At 38.8% G+C, this 21,221-nt stretch overlaps 2 protein-coding genes across 2 annotated transcripts in view; one reads left to right on the top strand and one right to left on the bottom strand.

Annotated features, from left to right (window-relative positions):
• LOC311078116 (uncharacterized protein) overlaps positions 1–21,221 on the bottom strand; it is a 54,504-nt gene that overhangs the window by 14,739 nt on the left and 18,544 nt on the right. The gene's annotated exons all lie outside the window — the stretch shown is intronic.
• On the top strand, positions 115–12,655 carry LOC311097622 (uncharacterized protein; the record flags this gene model as incomplete). Its single annotated transcript, XM_084137445.1, has 2 exons — positions 115–159; positions 11,661–12,655. Exon 2 carries the CDS (start codon positions 11,666–11,668, stop codon positions 12,653–12,655), a length of 990 nt encoding a protein of 329 aa, XP_083993571.1. The 5' UTR covers positions 115–159; positions 11,661–11,665.

The following is a 21,221-nucleotide window of genomic DNA, read 5'->3' as shown; positions in this document are numbered from 1 at the left end:
TAATGGAAGGCTACTAGTATCTGCGTGGCCCTGATTGGCTGCGGGGGTGTCCCGTACGCGCGTGCGTTGGAGGCCGATGACGTCACCGCTCGCTCGCGCCGTCTCTTTCGTCATTGAGTTTCAGCGTCGAGTCTTCTGAGGAGAGGAGAGCAGTTCACGGTATTTCTCATATTTACTCAACCATCACACACACTTTATACAGTTTGATTAAGCGACAGACTCATTTCTGTATTGTTTTCATCGATCACAGCGATACTTGTGCGTCTTTTCTGGTGTCTTCCTACTGAAATAAACATTTAGTGCAGCAGCAGCGAGCATGAGGAGAATATGTTGAGTTCATTCAGACCTGAGCGATTTTGTGTTCGTTTGTGCGATTGTTTTACATTATTTTACTTTATTTTTACTTAGCCTAATGAGCAACTTGAGACATTAAATCAATAGCCTACTTATGAATAGCGTTTTACTCTTGGAACAATAGTGCTCTGTGGTGCTCTTTATTTTCAAAAGTTTTATGATAATTTTCATTTTCTGCGCTTATAAAATGTTATTATTATGATCTAACTTATAGTGATTAATGAATCATAAGATCAAACTATATTTTAGAATAGATTAAATTTTAGATTAATTTGGAAATATTATGCCACTGTAGTTCTTTATCTGTAGTAGGGCTGGCTGAAAACTGTATTACGATGTGAGTGTTTCATATCGGTCGATATCGATATGATATTATTTATGACCTATTTAAAGGACCAGGAGAGCAATATATTACATTTAAACTTTTTTTATTTTAAACTGAACCCTCCTCTGATTATAATCCCCTCGGTTATAAAGGCAGAAATGTCAACACAACCATGGAAAACACTCAAATAATTATAATGTAAACATAAGTCTAAAATCACAATGAACACTTATCAATTATCTCTTAACATAAGGTGCAAAATTAATGAATACATAAGAAATGCTTAATAAAGAGTAATAAAATAGTGCAAAGTGTTAAATAAACATAGAGAAATCGACGACGGTCTTGTATAATTTGCAGACGACATTGGTCTAACTACGGTCAGGGGGTCGCACACTGGACGAGAAGCGCAGCGTAGATTGTAGTACAATCAAATACAATCGTTGCTAAGTCTGCAGTCTGAACACTTTACCTCAGAGCGTCCGTTAACTGAATGAATTGAGAATATCACCTGAAAATCCAATAACATCAGCAGTTTTCATCCACGCAAGCTGATTTCTGTAAATTAATGTAAATCTAAATGTATATTGCAGCACAGGGTGAAGTCAGTATACATTAACGACGATTTGAGACAAATAAATGTACATTTAATATAAAACTATGTAAATGGCGCTCTGTGGCGTGGCAGGATTTTGAACAAGGTCCTGAGCCGTTGCAGGGCCCTGCGGACACGGACAGATTCAGAATGTGTACACTCATAAAGAATAATGTGTTTGAATTTTAAAGACGCGGCGCCAGGGCTCCAGACTAACTTTTTTCGACTCCGTCCTGGAACCGTCCTGAAAAACAATTTGAACCATCTTAAAGTGAATGTCAACTGTCCCAAAATAAACATGGTGTTTCTGTACTTTGTTATTATCATAGTTGTTAGTCACATAATAAAAACCATTAAAATGTTTGATATATATTATATTTATTTAGCTCCATTCAAAGTAGTTATCTGTAAACAGGTAAAAAAACAGACTTCTCTTTTTCTTTTGTTGCTTGATCAATATTAAGAACACAGACCGCATTAGGTTTATTACCTACAGTCACTTTAAGACATCGGATCATGTCCAATGACATGCGGATCCAATAGCACTGATGCAATCCGATACACTCAGTCAAAACTGTTTAAGACATAACCAACATAGTTTACATGAATACTCTCCAAAAACGGACATTTCGACATAATGTTGTGTGTATTTGTTCATTCAGACACGAAAGAGAGCTCAATTCCGTACTCGCGCGCTGTATGGGTGTCTGTGCATGGCTGCACGCTTCGGGTCGGGTGTGTGCGCACAGAAAACCATACCGAATAGAGCTCTTTTTTTGCGTCGTCACTCTTATTCAGATCTTCATGTCTGCTCTACTCATTCTCCCAGACGTTTACATTTTTTAACGTTTTATGAGACATGCAGCGCATGCTAACCCGTGTGCCGCTGGGTAGATCAGCACGTTACAGTACAAATGTGCGCATCTACCACAAACGCAGGACATCAGACTGGATCGCCTCCCAAATCGTCACTATCTAACATTTTTGTCTAGTTTTTATTCATTGATGGAAATGTCAATAGATTTTCATCATAGTTTTTGTCATTCAGAACTAGTTTTTATTTAGTTATCGTCTCGTTTTCGTCTGTGAAAATAAGCTATGTGATGTACCGCGAAACAAGTCTCCGGGTGAGAAGTCGGCCAGTGATAGTAACTATAGTAACAGCATGAGAAGACGCGCTCCGTTGTAGTCAGCGCTTGGTCGGTTAATTTTGGCATTTTCTAAGTTACCCTAATAGGCTAGTAATAAATGAACACACATAAAAAAATGTCTTTCGTCCTGTAGGCGTCCTGGAGAATATTTCTGTTCGTCCTAAACACATTTTCTATCGCCCTGCACGGCGCTGAGCTTCATGTAGCATGTCACCCAGTACGTTGCTAGGTTACCAGAGAGTGAGTACATTTGTTCATGCAACCAAACTTGCTTCGCAACCTCTGGTTTCTTCCGGCGAAGGAAAAAAATATTATCGAACGTTTTATCGAACGCATTTTTTATTGATATTGATTACGTGTCTATCGCGATACACATCGTTATCGTTTTATCGCCCAGCCCTTAATCTGTAGTGGTTGATGAAGATGAGTGTCATTTAGGGATGTCAATTTTCATAAATTCCCATTGATAGATTGTCGTTTAAATTAACGATCAATTAATCGATTAATCGTTAGCCTTAAAACTGCAATATGAGTCTGCTGCAGTGGCATATGGCCAACAGCATGACAGGTTGTGCAAATACACAAAACGCTTCCTCACCAAATGAATCAGAGGGTTTTAAATCTAAAGGGCTTGTAGGATTGTAAAATGTTTCGATGAGGTTGATCATTTAAATTTAATTAAATTAATTATTTAATAATCAAATATAATGACTAATGAAAAGTAAGAATATGTGACTGTTGTGGATGTGCTCTTCCTGGAAGAACGTGCTGAAAATGGCAACTAAACCCAATTAATTCACAACGATTTAATACAATAGTGTTCTCATGTAATGTAATATGACAGTCCTAATCATAGTTGTTATTAACCGTGCATTGCTGTTTGAGCTACGTGCTGAAAGGTAAACTGGAGCACATTTGCTAGCGCGTTAACTCAAAGAAACGCATCCTATATGAGATTAATCAGACATATACCAAATAAACATAATATTGCAAATTATAGATCTGCACAAAATGAAGCAAATGCACAAGTGAACTTGAACTAAGTTACGTGCAGTGTTGGGTAAGTTACTTTAAAAAAGTAATTAGTAGGGCTGGGCGATATGGCCTAAAAAAAAAAAATCCCAGATTTTTTCACAAAAAATCCGATTTACGATTTAAATTGATTTTTTTTTTTCCTACTTAAAATCAATCTGCAGATGACAAAGAAATTGTTCAAAACAAGTTTTAACTTTATTTTGTTTTGATTTTCCCTTCTGGGATTTGAGCTGGATTTCCCCCTTGGGGTTAAATTGCAATCAGAAACAACAAGCCAAAAAGACAAGATGGCAGGCTCTGCCTGGGGCGTGAGGGGGGCGTGAGATGCAAGAGTAGTTTGATTTCTAACATTATTCTCTCAACAGACATTTACATCGATAGTCTGGCGTTATTTGATTTTGGTGTACTGTGGAGTGGGTAAAACTATTTTTAATGGCAGGCTAGCAGTTACCGTTGACTCGCACTAGCCTAGCACCACCGAACTATGCAACTGGAAAGACAGTCACTGGATGAAAATTTTTGAAAACTGTCTCCACTGATAAATAACACCCAGGCTAACTTGGAAATGAGGTCCGATGTCCAAAATCCTGAACCACCCCTTTAAGTTTTGATTTGTAGAAAGCCTTTTGTTAAAGTGAATTTCGTTTTGTATAAATTGTAACATAATTTAATCAATGTTTCATCTGGATTTAATAAATAAGAAGCAAATATAGCAGACAATATAATCAGGACGCAGAGGCGCCGGCGCGTGAACTGGAGCTCGCCTATAGAAACTCAGAGTATAGGCTATACTTGCCTCACAGACCTGAGAAATATAGAAAGCTTGAAATGTCTACTTTTAAACAAAACAATTCAAAACGAAAAGAACTGGGCTACTCTCTGCTTATGTAGGCTAGTAATTCGTATGAAGTGTGCATTTCTCTCTATAGGCCCGTTCACTAAGTACTACGAGGATGGCGAGTCAGCATCACCAACTTTGTTTGCAGCCAACACTGACAGAAATCACTAGTTTATTAATAAACAATTAAAATGTCTCATGCATAATCATTACTTTTGCCAGTTCTTTGTGGCAAGCGTTATGCCTGTGCTTGAGATGTGGAATAGGCAATATATTATTTGTGGTTTACAGTAGACAGTAAGCCTCAGTTACCTCAGTATAAAACAGTAGCCATTTAATTTACTTTGTAAATAAGACAACTTGATTGAAGTAGAATTTTCAACATGCTCAATAGGGGTGGGGGAAAAAATCAATTCTTAGATGCATTGCGATGTTGACGATTCTGAATCGAATCACAAATGTCAAAAATCGATTTTCTGAATGTTTAATGATAACGAAATATTGACGGAACTCAAAAGGCAGAGACGCATGATGGTTGAGCGAGAAATCCGACTGGCACCCTCTGCATTACAATCTTCTGTTACATACGAGAAACATCAAATGAAACAGAACAGGTTTATTCATGGGCCGATCTCAATCACACAATACTGTTATTACACAGCGCTGGGAGATCCAGTGAGAAAGCGTTTGAATTCACCGCATAATTAATAACATCGCAGCGAGATCTAATTGGAAGCATTCAAATTCTGTGCATAATTCTTTTATAAACCACAAGTCAGATCAGAAACCAGGACAACCTTAAAAGCTTCCACCCAACTCGGAAAAAGAAAAGCGAAATACAAACTCTATCGCTACATTTATTGCCAAATCACTTCCATTTGTTTAATTAATAAAATATATTGGAAGTAAATTCATTATGGATCATTATACTTTGCTTTAAAAGTACCAAGTAATCACACAGTGGAAAAAAATTAAAACTATATAGAAAAAAGATACATCGATAACTGTTTTATCATCGCATCGCAGCCCTCTGAATCGTAATCAAATCATGAGGTGCCTAGAGATTCCTACCCCTAATGCTCGAATCATCTGCACAATGTAGTTTCTGTTTGTTTTTCAGCAGTATTTTGTTACAAAGAAAACGTCTCAGGTTACGACGTAACCCTAGTTCCCTGAGAAGGGAACGAGATGCTGCGTCGATGATGCTTTGGGAACGCCCCTGCGTGATTACGTCTGAAGCACGTATGTCAAGTAGTCCATTGGAAAGAAGGAACGCCACGGATAAAAGCACATCCTGTGAAACTGGTGCTAGCATCGAGAGCCGAAGCAAAGTCGATCACAGGGATGCAGGAAGTATGTGCAGGGCGACGCATTGTCTCGTTCCATTTTCAGGGAACTTGGGTTACAGTCGTAACCTAAAATTTTCTCTTTCGAGGGAAGTCACGCTGCGTCAATGACGCTTTGGGAACAAGAATACCCAATACGCCATACTTACAATTGCCTGTATGTAAAACTGTCGGCAAGCTACGTCCAGCTTCCAGGTTCAGGCTATAATATCTAGTGGTGGGGGAAAAAATCGATTCTGTTCAGTATCGCGATATTTTGCGCACGCAATTATATCGATACAGTAGCGCAAAGTATCGCAATATTTAATTATAAAATTATCTGTTTTACTTTCGGGTTTTCTCCATTGGTTTTCTGGGAGTTTACTCTGATAATTTGCATTTGCGTATTACATCCACAATGAAGCGCTTGTTGCGGTGCTTTGTTGTCGTGCATTCAACAGGAAATTCAAATGAAAATGTAAAAAATGAGAGCGAAAATGAGAGCGAGAAAGAGTCTTACATTATACCACGCAAAATTGACGTGCTACATGTAAATGATATTCTTGTTTGTATTTTCCTGTCAAAATAACTGAGTTCATCTGGGATTATTCAGCTTTTAAGAACAAGCAGAAGAGATGCCGGTTTCTCCGGTAGTGGGCGAACTAATGCGCAAACGGCAATCTTACTGGATGGCACTCATCCATCCCTGTTTTCAATTTCAGCAAATCAGAGCGAACGAACGCTGTCAAGGTGATTAACATTCATGAACCCAGCAGCTCATGTGTTGTAGGCCTATACTATATATTTGTTTTTATAGACTATGGTTGTATATTGTCATTATTAGTAGTAGAATTAGTAATATGATTATCTTTTAATAATAATTACTATTATTTTTATTGTTTTACAGAAACACTGAATGACCAACAATATCTTAAGCAAGTTCAGTTAAAATGACAAATATGCATTCATGCATGATTATCAAGTTTTAGTTCTAATTACTGAAGTTATATCATTAAATAGGCTAATGCTTGATTATCATAATATAATGCTTGATTTACTGATTTTAAGAGTGCCCATTTAGATATATAAAAACACTTCAGTTAATGTGTAGAAGATAATGTTCACAGAATTAAATGTGACATTTGAAGTGAGTTGAGCAGGATCTGATTTTCTCCACGGGGCAGCCCTGTGGACATAAGTAGCCTATGTCTAGGGACGTATCCCTGCTTAGGGTATAAGAATGCCTTGACCATCCTGGGTGAAAACTCAAGGCAGGTGGGAGAAACAGATAGGGCCTGAAGGTCTCTGACTCTTTTGAGGGACGAAATAGCTAGAAGAAAGATGGTCTTGAAAGTCAGAATTTTTTCTGAGACCGAATCTAGGGGCTTGAATGGAGTCCCTGACAGGCCTTCCAAATCTATTGCCAGGTCCCAAGCCGGCACCCTAGGGCGAGTTGCTGGCCTCAGCCTTAAGGTGCCACGAAGGAAACGTATGAACAGGGGGTCTCTACCCAAAGATGTACCATCCACCGGGGCGTGGAAAGCTGTAATAGCCGTCACGTAGACCTTTAAGGTGGAAGGACATAAACCTGATGCGAAGCGATCTTGCAGAAACTCAAGTACTGTTATAGAACAGTTAACTGGATCCCGCTGATGCTGGTGGCACCAGGAAGTAAAAACGCTCCACTTTAGTGCATATAATTTCCTCGCAGCTGGAGCTCTGGAGCTTAGGATGGTCTCAACAACCTCAGTTGAGAGACAAATCCACTTCTGCTTGGCCGTAAAAATTCCCATATTTGCTCCACCGCCTCGGGGTGAAGTCTCCAGTCCCCTGGCCTCAGCCCCTGCCTCAACAGGGTGTCTGCTCCTATATTCTGCCCCCCTGGGATATACACTGCCCTCAGAGAGAGTATTTTCCCTAATGACCACAGGAGGATCTGGTGCACCAGTTTGCAGAGTGAACGCGAACGCAGACCCCACTGACGATTTATGTAAGAGACCACCAATGTGTTGTCTTTACGGACAAGCACATGATGGCCTCTCAGGTCTGGGAGAAAATGTCTTAACGCATTGAAGACTGCCGTCATTTCCAGGCAGTTTATGTGCCAAAAGAGATGATGACTCCTCCACAGACCCTGAGCTGAGCGGACTTCCATTACCGCTCTCCAGCCGGTGAGGGAAACATCTGTCGAGATAGCAACTCAATGGCAAAGAGCTCCCAACACTGGGCCCTAGGATAGGAACTAATGTTTCCTCCATATAACCAAGGAGCGGAGACACCGCCATGTGATCTTGATCGTACGAAGTGGGTTTCCCCTCAGGGAGAACCCTCTGGTCCTGAGCCACCACTGCAAGGGTCTCATGTACAGTAGGCCCAACAGTCACTCAAACTGTTTCACAGTGCGTGACTGGCCTAGTTAGCAACTTTGTGGCTGTGAGAATAGCAGCTACACGAACGGGCAATAGTGTGGCTCGCATCGTGACTGAATCCCATACCACACCAAGGAAAGTGGTTCTCTGTAGTGGAGAAAGCACACTCTTCTTGAGTCTCAACCCCAATTTCTTCATGTGAGCGCGGACGACATCTCGATGCCATACCGTTAACTGCTCTCTTCTTCTGAGTTAAGCGAGTGTCAGAAGCGTAAAGTTGCGCAGCGCCACCTTGTGTACCGGGGTATTTCTGTTTTACATTAAGCGCCATCTAATGTCAGGGAATGAATTTGCATGTTCACTCGGCTCATCGTCAGCGAAAACCGCTTGGGTGTGAACACAAAAAACGCGTTGAAAAACACTGGCGAATAACGCGCGCTGATATTCGTCCCGGTGTGTACGGCTCTTAAAGGAACGCTCCACCCATTTGCATTAAGCTTTGCAATGTTAGAAACCCAGTCATACTATTGAATGGCCGTGCAACATTTTCTCATTTTCCCCTGAGACGAGAGAAATCTGTATTTACCTCTTTACACTTCCTCCTACAATGACGCAAAAATCGTCATTTTGCGTCATTGTAGGAGGAAGTGTAAGAGGGGGGTATTTCTGTTAAGACTACAAGCACTAGTTCCCACCCTTTCAAACCCGCCCATAGGGTGTTGGACCTAATGCGCTAGCAGACCTATCACAGATCAGTGCCAGTGCGTTTGACTTCACCGGCAGAAATCTGCATGTCCGGCCGCCGGCTGGACGCCACCGGCTTTTGCGTTCTACAGTCGCCATTCATCATGTTTACTGTGGCGAGCAGGACGAGGCTAGGGCCGCGGGAGAAAGACGCGAGGCCGGTGGCGTGATCGGTTGATGTGCGTTTTACCATTGCTAAGAAAATACCTGCTCCTCTGTGAGAGATACAAGACCAGTGGCTCACAGGTGTCGGTCATCAGTAATCACGCCACCGGCCTCACGTCGTTCCCCCACGGCCCTAGTCTCGTCCTGCTCGCCACAGTAAACACAATGAATGGCGACTGTAGAACGCAAAAGCCGAATCCCGGACATTTTGTGCGATGCGATCTCAAAAACCCGGGCAGACTCACGGAGACCAGTAACTTTGCTTAGCTTTGTTTACAACTGCTCTCTAACCGGTAGGCGTGGCTTGGGAGTGGCCTCCTAGAGCAGCGAAGCAAGTGCATTCTGGGAGTTGTTGTCTTTCATCCACATGAGCCAAAAATACATTTTCTGGCTTTTCTCAGTCTAGAAAGCTCAAAATTCTAAAATAATTTCACATTTCTTCTACATAAATGACCCAATTTAAATACACATTCATCTTTCCAGAGGTGGAGTATCCCTTTAACACTAATAGAGAGATACAACCATGATCAGATGATAAGAGCAAATCATTTGTGACTCTAATGAGAGCAGTCTCGGTACTATGGTATCCTAATGACAAAGAGGAATTAATGATATTAAGAAGAGGATCTATGACCTTTGGAAGCATATCTTTCATTAGCTTAGTTGGTATTGGGGACCCAACAATGTACAGTGTTCACTAAGCTAGTCGCATCCAAAGCTGTATCTAAAGCCCTTGCACTCTTACTATCCTCAATTAAAGTTTGGATGCGTGTGTAACGACTGAGACAAGTCAGACACAAGTATTTGTTATAGTTTACTATATAAAGTTATAGTTTACTATCCTTTGATAGATAACTATGTATTTTATTATAGAACCAACAGTCAACGTAACCTCACACACCATGTTTGGTCTCTATAAATTGGTACTTTGAAGATTGAAATGATTGCTTTAAAGCAGTGGTTCCCAACCTTTTATTGTCTGAGACCCCCTTTTTCCCAAGAAAATATTTTAGGGCCCCCCTTCACATTTAATGATATTATCGCTCTTGTTGGCTAGCAGCAAGGATGACAAAATATGTTGTTTTCAAGCAAACGGTAGGCTGTTTATTACTATAACCAGATATGTTTATGCACAAATAATAGCCTATAGCCTAATATTGAAAATACAATAACAAAAACATCAGTGGGCCATTTGTAATTTAAAAACGTAAGCCTAAGAGTAGCCTATAAATTGGCCCTATTTGAATCACAATAAAAAAAATGTCAGTATTCACACTGGTGTGTAGGTTAAAAAAAAAGAATGAATATATAGGCTATTACAAAATTACTGCTGTCTGGGACCTCAATACTTGCATGTTATTTGTGAGGCTTTATCAATAAGTGTGAGGATCTGCTGGTCGTGAGTAATTTGGTCAATGCGTGGAGAGATCTTTAACAGGGTAAGACATCTTTATCATCCTCAAGGGTCAGTCTGGCCCATATGTATTTGGTTTTTAAGGCTGTCCTGGTTAAAATCCCATTTTTGGTCAGCCAGGCCAGGGAATGGATAAAATTAGCTAATGTAATATGATCGTTCTCCTTAAAGCATGCATTCCTTTTTTTGCGCTATAGCGATCGTTAATAAACATGCGTTTGTTAACAGAATAATGTGTCTTTTGGAGCCGAATTTCCTTTCTCTGTGTTTGGCTATGACGAGTCACGCAGGTCCAGTACCACTACTCCGCAGTGGCAGCGATCCGAACCAGTGTTAAATAGTCCCAATATAAACACTTATTATAGGTGTACCATAGTGATTCAGAATAAGAAAAAAACACGGTTTGGAAGATGGATTCATGATGAACTCGCTCATTATATACATTTTGTAAATTTTTAACATAGAAAAAGTTACGGACGACTTTAATGCTTATTACTCAAAACTTTTCAAAATATGACACGACCCCCCAGAGAGCTCGCCGAGACCCCCTTGTGGGCCGCGACCCCCCTGTTGGGAACCACTGCTTTAAAGGGCCTCTTCGCTAGCCCTTCTCTCTCTTCTCTGCTGGCCTCAACTGCTGCTCCTTCAAGTTGATACTGTGGGGGACCATCACTGAATGGGCAACGATCAACTCTTGGCCTTCTTGATACGTTCAGGATGCTGTGCTGTCCAGCGTGGCCTCAGCAGGCCCCCGGGCTGCAGGCTTCAACTCACAACATAAATTTAACATATAACAAATAATAATAATTACAAATTTTAAAATAAACAATCCACTTTACTTGAATGCTAAGTTGGGTAATTCACTCACAGGGTAATTCACTTGAGCTTGTTTCTGGTGTCCCACTTTCATATGCGCATGAATGGAAGTCAGTGCAAGGAAAAGTCTAGTGTGAACGGCCATTAATAATTAACGGTTTTAGTCAAATAAATATCATTCTCAAAGTTGTTGTCAAAACATGGCAGTATTGTATATTTTAATGTTAATATAATGTTAGATAATTGTCATTGATCAAATTAATAGTTCTTACTAAAGAAATATGGGATTTGTGCCTATAATGTTTTAAAGATAATAATTGGAAGATAAATTTACCTCATTCATGGAAAGTTTCAAGGACATATAATCATTTATAAAAAGGCATCAAATTATCATACTATTTTATAACAGTTGTCTACTTTCTACTATTACGTCAGGGCTCACTTTCATGTCCTTTCACTTTATATTTCTCTCTTTGAATTATTTTGATGTACTGAAAATTAAATGTAACATTTGTTTCTTTCCTGTCAGACCTGATGGAAGAGAGCAAGGAGAGTGAAGAACTGAGTGAAGTGAAGGAGGAGAGAGAAGAACTGAGTGAAGTGAAGGAGGAGAGTGAAGAAATGAGTGAAGTGAAGGAGGAGAGTGAAGAAATGAGTGAAGTGAAGGAGGAGAGTGAAGAAATGAGTGAAGTGAAGGAGGAGAGTGAAGAACTGAGTGAAGTGGAGGAGGAGAGAGAAGAACTGAGTGAAGTGGAGGAGAAACATCATGTCCAACCTGGAGGAAAACCTCTGAGTCGATCGAAGACTAAAAAGACATTTTTAAAGAAAAGAAGAGCCAAGAAATCTTTCATCTGCACTCAGTGTGGAAAGAGTTACACAACCAAACAAAGTCTTGAGATTCACATGAGAATCCACACCGGAGAGAAGCCGTTCTCATGTGATCAATGTGGGAAGAGTTTCAGTCAATCATCATCCCTTAAGATTCACATGAGGATCCATAACGGAGAGAAGCCGTTCACATGTGATCAATGTGGCAAAACATTTCTTAGGTCAACAGACCTAAAGAGACACCTGAGAGTTCATATGAAGGAGAAGCCGCATTCATGTTCTGTGTGTAGAAAGAGTTTTTCACTCCTGCAATTTTTACATATACATGACAAAATTCACACTGGTGTGAGAGAGTACATGTGCTTTGAGTGTGAGAAGACTTTTACTACAGCAGAAAATTTAAAACAGCACCAGAGGATTCACACTGGAGAAAAACCTTACAAGTGTTCACACTGTGACAAGAGATTCAGTCACCCATCAAATCTGAAAACACATGAGATGATCCACACTGGAGAAAAACCTTACAAGTGTTCACACTGTGACAAGAGATTCAGTCGATCAGAACATCTGAAAAAACATGAGAAGATCCACACTGGAGAAAAACCTTACAAGTGTGATCAGTGTGCACTGCAAAAAATGCTTTTCTTACTTAGTATTTTTGTGTTGTTTCCAGTCCAAAAATCTAAAAATTCTTAAATCAAGAAGCATTTACTAGAGAAGTAAAACTACATAAGAAATTCTATTTTGTTTTCAGATAAACAGAAAGTATCTTAAGTGATTTTTGCTTAAAACAAGCTAAATTATCTGCCAGTGCAGTAAGGAAAATAATCTTGTTTTAAGATTATGTTTTTATTAAGTTTTTTTGAATTAAGTTTTTTTTTCTTACTGCACTGGCAGATAATTTAGCTTGTTTTAAGCAAAAATTACTTAAGTTACTTACTGTTTATCTGAAAACAAAAAAGAATTTCTTATATAGTTTTACTTCTCTAGTAAATGCTTCTTGATTTAAGAATTTTTAGATTTTTGGACTGGAAACAACACAAAAATACTAAGTAAGAACAGCATTTTTTGCAGTGCAATAAATTAAGTGAACTTCACTTTAGTGCTGAAAAGACAAACACGCATTATTCCTATAGATAGATAGATAGATAGATAGATAGATAAATAGATAGTGGTGGATCTGATCTATTTTCTCTGGGCTGGAGAGAGTAAAGCAGAACATTATAATCCATGTGTAGAAACTCTTCCTGAAGACATTTAATATCTGCTTTACAGACGCGATTCAATCAGTCAGCAAATCTGAGATCACATGAGAGGATCCACACTGGAGAGAAGCCGCACACGTGTGATCAGTGTGGAAAGAATTTTGCTTTTAAAAGTAACCTGAAGCTACACATGAGAGTTCACACCGGAGAGAAGCCATGCTCATGTAATTACTGCGGGAAGAGTTTCAGTCAATCATCATCTCTTAATGTTCACATGATGATCCACACTGGAGAGAAGCCGTTCACATGTGATCAATGCGGCAAAACATTTCTTAGTGCATCAGAGCTGAAGACACACTTGAGAGTTCATACGAAGGAGAAGCCGCATTCATGTCCTGTGTGTGGAAAGAGTTTTTCACTGCTGCAACATTTACACACACATCAGAAAATACACACTGGTGTAAGAGAGTACATGTGCTTTGAGTGTGAGAAGACTTTTACTACAGCGGACGGTTTAAAACAGCACCAGAGAATTCACACTGGAGAAAAACCTTACAAGTGTTCACACTGTGACAAGAGATTCAGTGACTCATCACATCTGCGATCACATGAGAGGATCCACAGCAGAGAGAAGCTGCAGTGTGGGAAGAGTTTTGCTTTTAAAAGTGAAGTGAAGATACACATGAAGATCCATGCAGTGGAGAAACCACTTAAACACAGTCTGAGATCACGGTAAGTAGTTTATTTTCATGTGCTGAGAAACAAAGTCTGTTCTTTGTAAGTTAGACACACATCACCCTAGGCCTAAAAAAAAATTTGTTTGGTTCCGGTTTCCAACCGACCCTGTCAATTTATGTGCGACCCAAATTTATTTTATGAGCTTGGGGAAGAAATTATACAAATTAAATAAATGCACAAATAAAAAACTTTGAGGTGACCTATAATTTAAGTTTTTGTACAGCACAGTTTTTGTATAGCACTCTTGCAATGCAAGATGCCTGTTGTCCTCCAGCAATGAGTCAGCTTACAAAGGCGACACTTTCCGCATCTGCGTGGAGTGTGACGGCCATTTCACAAATACTCCGTTTGCAGTGCATATGCGTTGCAAATTTTTTCCATACCCATGTTAACAGGTTAGAGCTTTCACACTGTAGTACAGGTAGGCTATGTTATGAAAAAATAGAGTATCCATCGGTACTGTAAAGTACAATTAAAAAAATATATATATATTTTCCTACCTAGGGGTGGGCTAACCGTGAGACGTTATAGTTGAACACCGTCATTAGAACTCTATAACTGCCAAAACCGTGTTATTAAAATATTTTTTACAAACATTTTTTATCTTAGAGAATGTTTAAATACTAATTAAAAATAATTAACAGTCTGTGTTATTAATGGTCTACGTCGTTTCCAACTGTATTTGATTCTTTGCCAAGTACCCCCTGACCGACCGCCAATCATTTGAGATAGAAATAAAAGCTATGACTATGATATATTGATGTGCCATCATTGTATATGTATAGATTGTATATCAATACAATAATTACCGATAACTGACCGTTCAGTTTAATTACCCCTTGACTGGCCCCAAACATGTTTGATAAAAGAAACATATACAGTGTGTGTATATAGCCTATATGATGTGTATTACATTTTAGCTCAAAAACAATTGTAATAAAAGATAGGATCATAAGATGTACAATATATCGGGAGACATGTGTACATTTGTAAATCCTCAGACATGATTTTTACCACTTCATTAAGTTTTGCTTTTCAGAAAGCCTTTCTTTAAAGCTAATTTCGTTTTGTACAAATTGTATCTTAATTTTAATAAATGTTTTATCAACCAATTGCATGTATTTAATAAATAAAAAGCAAATATAGCAGACAATATAATAACCGTGACATGGAGGCGCCGGCGCGCCGCGTTCACTTGCATTGTGAACTAGAGCGCATCTCATCGTAAATGAATGAAACTCAGCGTAGGCCTATGCCTCATACATTAGCATTAAACATCTTTGCTGCATCCTTTCTAGAACAGACAAGGGTTTTCTTGCGGCTCGCATCAGCAGAGCATTGCATCATCCATAGACCGCAAAACAATCAGCGGATGGCGGGCGGGTGTGGCTTTGAAATCTGGTCAAAAAACGTTGGTGCGGATGATGAGTTTTGTGATGCGGTTGCGGATGAAATTATACCCCATCCGTGTATCTCTATCAATAACAACATTGAACATGAATAAATTCCCTACCGACCCATGACCTCAACTGACAACCAATCTCTCCTTTCCACCTATAGCCAGTGTGTGGTGAGCACAGGACACTTTGTTGATTGATTGATATCTATTAACTCGTGTTCAACCAACAGGAATGTCTAATTTGTCAGTTCAGACCAATGCAAAAACAAACAAATTCACTCTCTGACAGTAGGTGGCGCTCATGTAAAGCAGAAATACAGCACTATACAGGGCTCTAGACTGCGAGTAAATGGTCACATTTTGCAACCTTTTTTAAGAGAGAGCTGCCATTTCTGCCGCATATGAGAAACATCACACGGCAAACGAAAACAGAGTGAACCCACGCTACTCTTTTGAGCTGTGCAGCGCAAACAGTTTATCAGCTCGGAGCAATACTAGACAGCGGTTTACTCGTGGGACGATCTCGATCATGCAACAACATTACTACACAGAGCTGGCAGATCCATTGAGAAAGGCTTTACAATAAGGTTTCATTAATGTTCCTGGCACCAAGTTTACTCCACAAAAGAAAGTAGTCCTGGAAATATTTGAAAATGAGGATGTTATTTTTTCAATATCCAAAACTGAAGCCTGCAGTTAAAATAGATTTTACATTTTTTTTATGACTATCAGTGTGCATTGAAACAAATCTTTATGTATTTAATTTGCAGGAAGACCTACACTTCGGGTATTTAAGGAGGAACTGGCAGATATTTGACCAGGCGACCCATGGCCTTGGGCCTGGTTTAATGGGAAGCACATTCAAGTTCAATGTCTCCTGTTTAAAAGAAAAAAAATTAAAGCACCTAAAAAACCTCTGAGAATGATTAAATTAACTAGTTAAAAGTACAGCAGTTTAATGATACATCTTTGCTCTGTATTTTTTGTGATATGTTGCTGTTTTATAAATTTAATTCACTGGAAATGTTTTGTAATGGTATAAAAAAGGAAAGTCATAATTACACTTGAATTGATTATTTTATTGTAATATTGGATTAATATTAAAAGATCGTTCAATAAAAGATATATTGTTTGTGAACTGATTATTTAATCAACGTTTGTTCTTTCATGTTCTTTAATACAAAGAATCTCCACAACAGTTATTGAATGAAAAGACCGTAACAGCAAGGTAAAGGTAAGGTTTCATTTCAAAATGCCATACTGTTGTAAGTGTGGATTAGGGTTCAGGATGTAGGACTGCTGAATGACTAAAGAAACACTTCTGTCAGGACCACTGATGCTACGCTTGATTATCAGTAAGATAGTAGTAAACTGTATATTTCTTGTCTATTACCACCCACTTCTACCAAAGACTGAAATAAGCGCAGTTACAGTAGACCCCTTCAATGTTTGTAAACATTCGAATGCTAGGTTAGGTGCGCGCTCAGCATGGGGTCAGAAAATGGCACTCTTAATATACCGGCATATTGTGTCAAGTTATGCACTGTCTTTGCCACCACAGGAACGGGAACAGTACCATAACAAACTTGTTTTAGTTAATGGGAATTGTCTGCCTGATCCCGAGCTCATAACAGAATGGGTAACGTCAGCAAGTGGCCAGATATTCACTGGCCCGCCATATACAGCTATCTGGTGGACAAGCCGAGTGTTTACATGCGAGAAAAACTAAGAGCCTACAAATCGCTAGACGCTTATAATTACGTAGTCTGTGGGCATGTCCAGACGGTTTTATATAGCGATATAGGCGATGACTTTTGCGTGTTGAAAGCAGAGGTTTTACCGAGCCAGCGCCAAGGGAAAAACACCTCTACACTGCAAAAATTAACTGTCTAAATATAAGAAATAAATGCATGATTTAAGAACATACAGACTAAAAACAAGTCAAATTATCTGCCAGTGCAGTAAGATAATTACACTTGGTAAGATTTCTTGAAATAAGAAAGAATATCTAGGCTTCAGGAAAGTGTAAAATCTCTTGAAAGAAGTAGTAAAATACTTATTCAAAGCAGTGCATTTAGTCAAAAATAACTTAAAACTAGCTTGCAAATTATTTTTTTTAAGAAGTGCATTTAGTAAAAAATAACTTAAAACTAGCTTGCAAATTCTTTAAGCGTTTTCTTCTTTCTTAATTTGTGAGAAAAGATCTTAAAACCAGAGCCACTAAACAAGAGAATTCTTCTTAATTTAAGAATTGTCAAAATTAGCTTTTCAGTCTTAAAATGAGAAAGCATTTAAACTTAAAACAAGATTACTTAAGACAACAAAAACTGAAATCAAGACCATGCAGAATTAGTACAGCCAACAATTATGTATTCAATATTTCAAGTTTGTCTTTTAACACCATAGATATCAAAGGAAATACATTACTTGCTCCTTCTCAAAACAGTGATTGCTTAAACTTCACTTAAGTATTGCAAAAATAATAATAATAATAACGTTTTGTTACAATATTTACTGTGTGTTCATTAAACACCGTGGGATAGTTACCCCAAAAATGTAAATGTTGGCATCATTTACTCACCCTAAAGTTGTTCCAAACCTGTGTTTCATTCTTCTGTTAAACACAAAAGAAGATGAATGAAGAATGTTGGCAATCAGAGTTGATGGCACCCATTGTATTTACTATGGAAGTCAATGGGTGCCATCAACTCTATGATCCAGGTTTGGAACAACTTGAGGGTGAGTAAATGATGCCAACATTTTCATTTTTTGGGGGAACTGTCAATTGAAAGAGATTACCTGACACTCAGGAAAAAAGATGATGGTACAGTAGTGCATTGCATTCATGTTTAAGCATAAGGAACTGTCACTGGAACTGAAATAGAACTCCAGAACAATTTGTTGCAAAGAAGGTTGAGAAAAAAAAATACATCAGTAAGTACTTTGTGTTACAGTAGACCCCCCCAAGAAAAAGAAAATAAATAAATAATTAAACTTACGTCTCCATTTGTTTCTTACATTCCATGAACACAGAACTATTATTCACCTTAGATGTTACTGGCAGTGTGAAAATGTTATTCTTAGAACCTCTACTGCCCAATAAAATCCTTCCACTCTGCCATGGCTTTTTTGAATGACGCTGTGGCGTCTTGCTCATGGAGTGTGTCCTGCAATATTTCGGTCTGAATGACAGAAAGGAGGGTCGCCACGCATTTGGGATAGGTAAGATGAAGGGTGTCGTAGTAAGCCATCAGATAAAGGAGAGCTTCACTGAGGTCTTCCTTTGCAAATGTGGTGATGGGAGTGGTTCCAATAGCGAGAAGACAGTTGGAACCATCAAAGATTAAAACAGGGCTGGAGAGTGATCTCTTCTGAAGGTAGATGGTGGGGTCTTCTGTTGGCTGAGGAAAAAAAGAGAAATAAAAAACCTCTAAAGACTAATTTCTTTAGTGAAAGAAAAAAAAAAGTGTTGGATGTGACAAAATGTGATCAAACTCTCACCTGAAGGACATGAAGCAATGCCTCACTGGCATGTCCCATCTTCTTAGGTGGTGCAGCTGGAGAAGGAAAGATTGTGGGGAGTGCCCTGAATAGCGCATATTCCACTGCAACAGAACAAATAAACTTTTACTTAATTATTTTTCTTAAACATTTTCCGATTTACATTTTTTGTAAAATTTTGATTCTCAAAATTTCTTTGATTGTAAAAATTTACTTTTGATTCATGATTCTCCCCCAATTCTGAATAGAAAATAAATACATTTACTAGAGGTTCTGACAAAATAAAAAATGCTGCAGTCTAATTTTTAAATATTCAATTAATTTTAATAGAAATAAATAAAAAATCTGTTTGAATGAACGATTCAATGATTCACTCATAAAGACTTTAGGTGTGTTGGACATCGGCTGCAGCTGGATGTAACCGATCGGCGAGAGTAGCCGCATGCAGGCGGGGAGGAGCTGCAAACGGAGACGTGAAGTCGGACACTTTCTGGTTCCCGTAGTGACTGCTTACGTGGTGTTTGCATACTTTACCACAGCTGAAGTGAAATTAATGCAATATTTGCCAAATAATACACAGATGTTTCAGAGACATTTTCTTTCAATACTTTAACTACTGCTTCATACAGCGTCTGTTTGTACAAGAATAAAGTTCAGCATAAGCTACTATCAATGAAGTGGAGTCTACGTTTTTTAATCAGTTTTAATTTGATAAACATGACACAATATACCATCGCAACTACATGAAAGAGTGTTTACTGTTATAAAAAACTGATTTGTGAGCTTTAGAGGAACTAAAGGTGTTCGATTAAACATGAAACTCACGTGATCGTTGTCATGCGGTGAATCCAGCCAATCATGGAACAGCAGTGTCGTCATCAGCCCACGTGCAGCCGCTCTTGAGAATCTCTTGAGATTTCTCCGGCTACTCTCGAATCGCTCTCAAGTCAAGTCGGCGCTGTATCAAGTCGGACAAAATTTCTAACCGGCATGCACTGCTTCAAATCAGCCGCAGATCGGTCTGCGCAGAGCTGCATGAAGTCGAACAAGCCTATTATCAGTGAAGCTCCTCCCCCTGCAGTCACATCATCAGTGAAGATCCTCCCCCTGCAGTCACATCATCAGTGAAGCTCCTCCCACATCAGTCACATCATCAGTGAAGCTCCCCACTGTAATTCCCCAATAAATGCTGTAAATTCCCATCAGCTACAAGTGAAGACGAGCATCAGAGCATCAGGAAGGGCTGAAATCTGCAAAGACTGAGTTTATTAAAGAGGACAGTGAGAACATGAGTGATCCAGAACCCTGCAGAATGAAACACACTGAAGATCCTGAAGAACAAAGAGGTTGGTGTTTATTCCTCATTCATTCATGATGCTTAAGAACATTCATGTTAGAAACATCACATTAAGATAATCTCAGGAGCTGTGAGAGTTTTATTTACTATAATAAATACAACGTTTTGGTTTATGAAAAATAATATAGCTCTTTTATTTCAAATTTATATCACTATTTTCTGCCACCATGTTACCAAAATGTCAGAGATTTCTCAATATAGTTTATAATATTGTGTTTTTTGATATACATATATATATATGTGTGTATATATATATATATATGTACAGTACTGTGCAAAAGTCATGTTAATACCCCCCCCCCCCCCCCCCCCAAAAAGAAAAAGAAAAATTGGTTTTAAGTCAGTTATTTATATCTTTTGCTGTAGTGTGTCAGTAGGAAATATCAGTTTACATTTCCAAACATTATTTTTTAGATTTACATTTTTTTTATAACTCATCTGTTTACATTAAATTATATTAAGTCTTAAATTTCTGCATAATTAAGGGTGTCCACTTTGAGTGACAGGTGGATTCCCGCTGCTGTGGTCATTAGTAATCATTAGCCGTTTGTTTGCTGTCTGTTACCTGTCACATTACCTCAGCTCATTGCCTGACTGTAAAAATAAATAAATTCGGGAGTGACGCGCTGCCAAGATGGCGACGATCAGCTGCGCCCACTTTAGGCTTCAAAAACGGTCTTCAAAAACCTACGGGTGACGTCACAGACACTACATCCATATTTTTTTACAGTCTGTGGTTTTACTACAGATTTTTAAGGACAGTCGATCACTGTTTCCCCTCTCCCCTCTCCCCTGCTGTGCCACAGCTTTGGGACATACTACTTCGTCATCTTTATTGGACGGATCTGTCGCGTGCATCCTGTCACGTAAACTGCCCTGTCAATCATCTTGTCACAGTTAAAATCCTCTATTAAATCTAATTTAATTTCATCGATCACTCTTAGGGTCATGTGTCGTGAAGTTCAGGGATTAGTGCGATTTCTCTCTACTAGTGATCTTTTAATGATCCCTTGTACATTAAACAGTCTGTATACAAACACATTTTGGTGATATATATATATA

This window comes from Abramis brama (assembly GCF_963993115.1).
Source record: "Abramis brama genome assembly, chromosome: 1".
In the NCBI taxonomy this organism is placed as follows: Eukaryota; Metazoa; Chordata; class Actinopteri; order Cypriniformes; family Leuciscidae; genus Abramis; species Abramis brama.
Note: the sequence above shows the minus strand (reverse complement) of the source record. Positions and strands in the feature narration are given on the sequence as shown.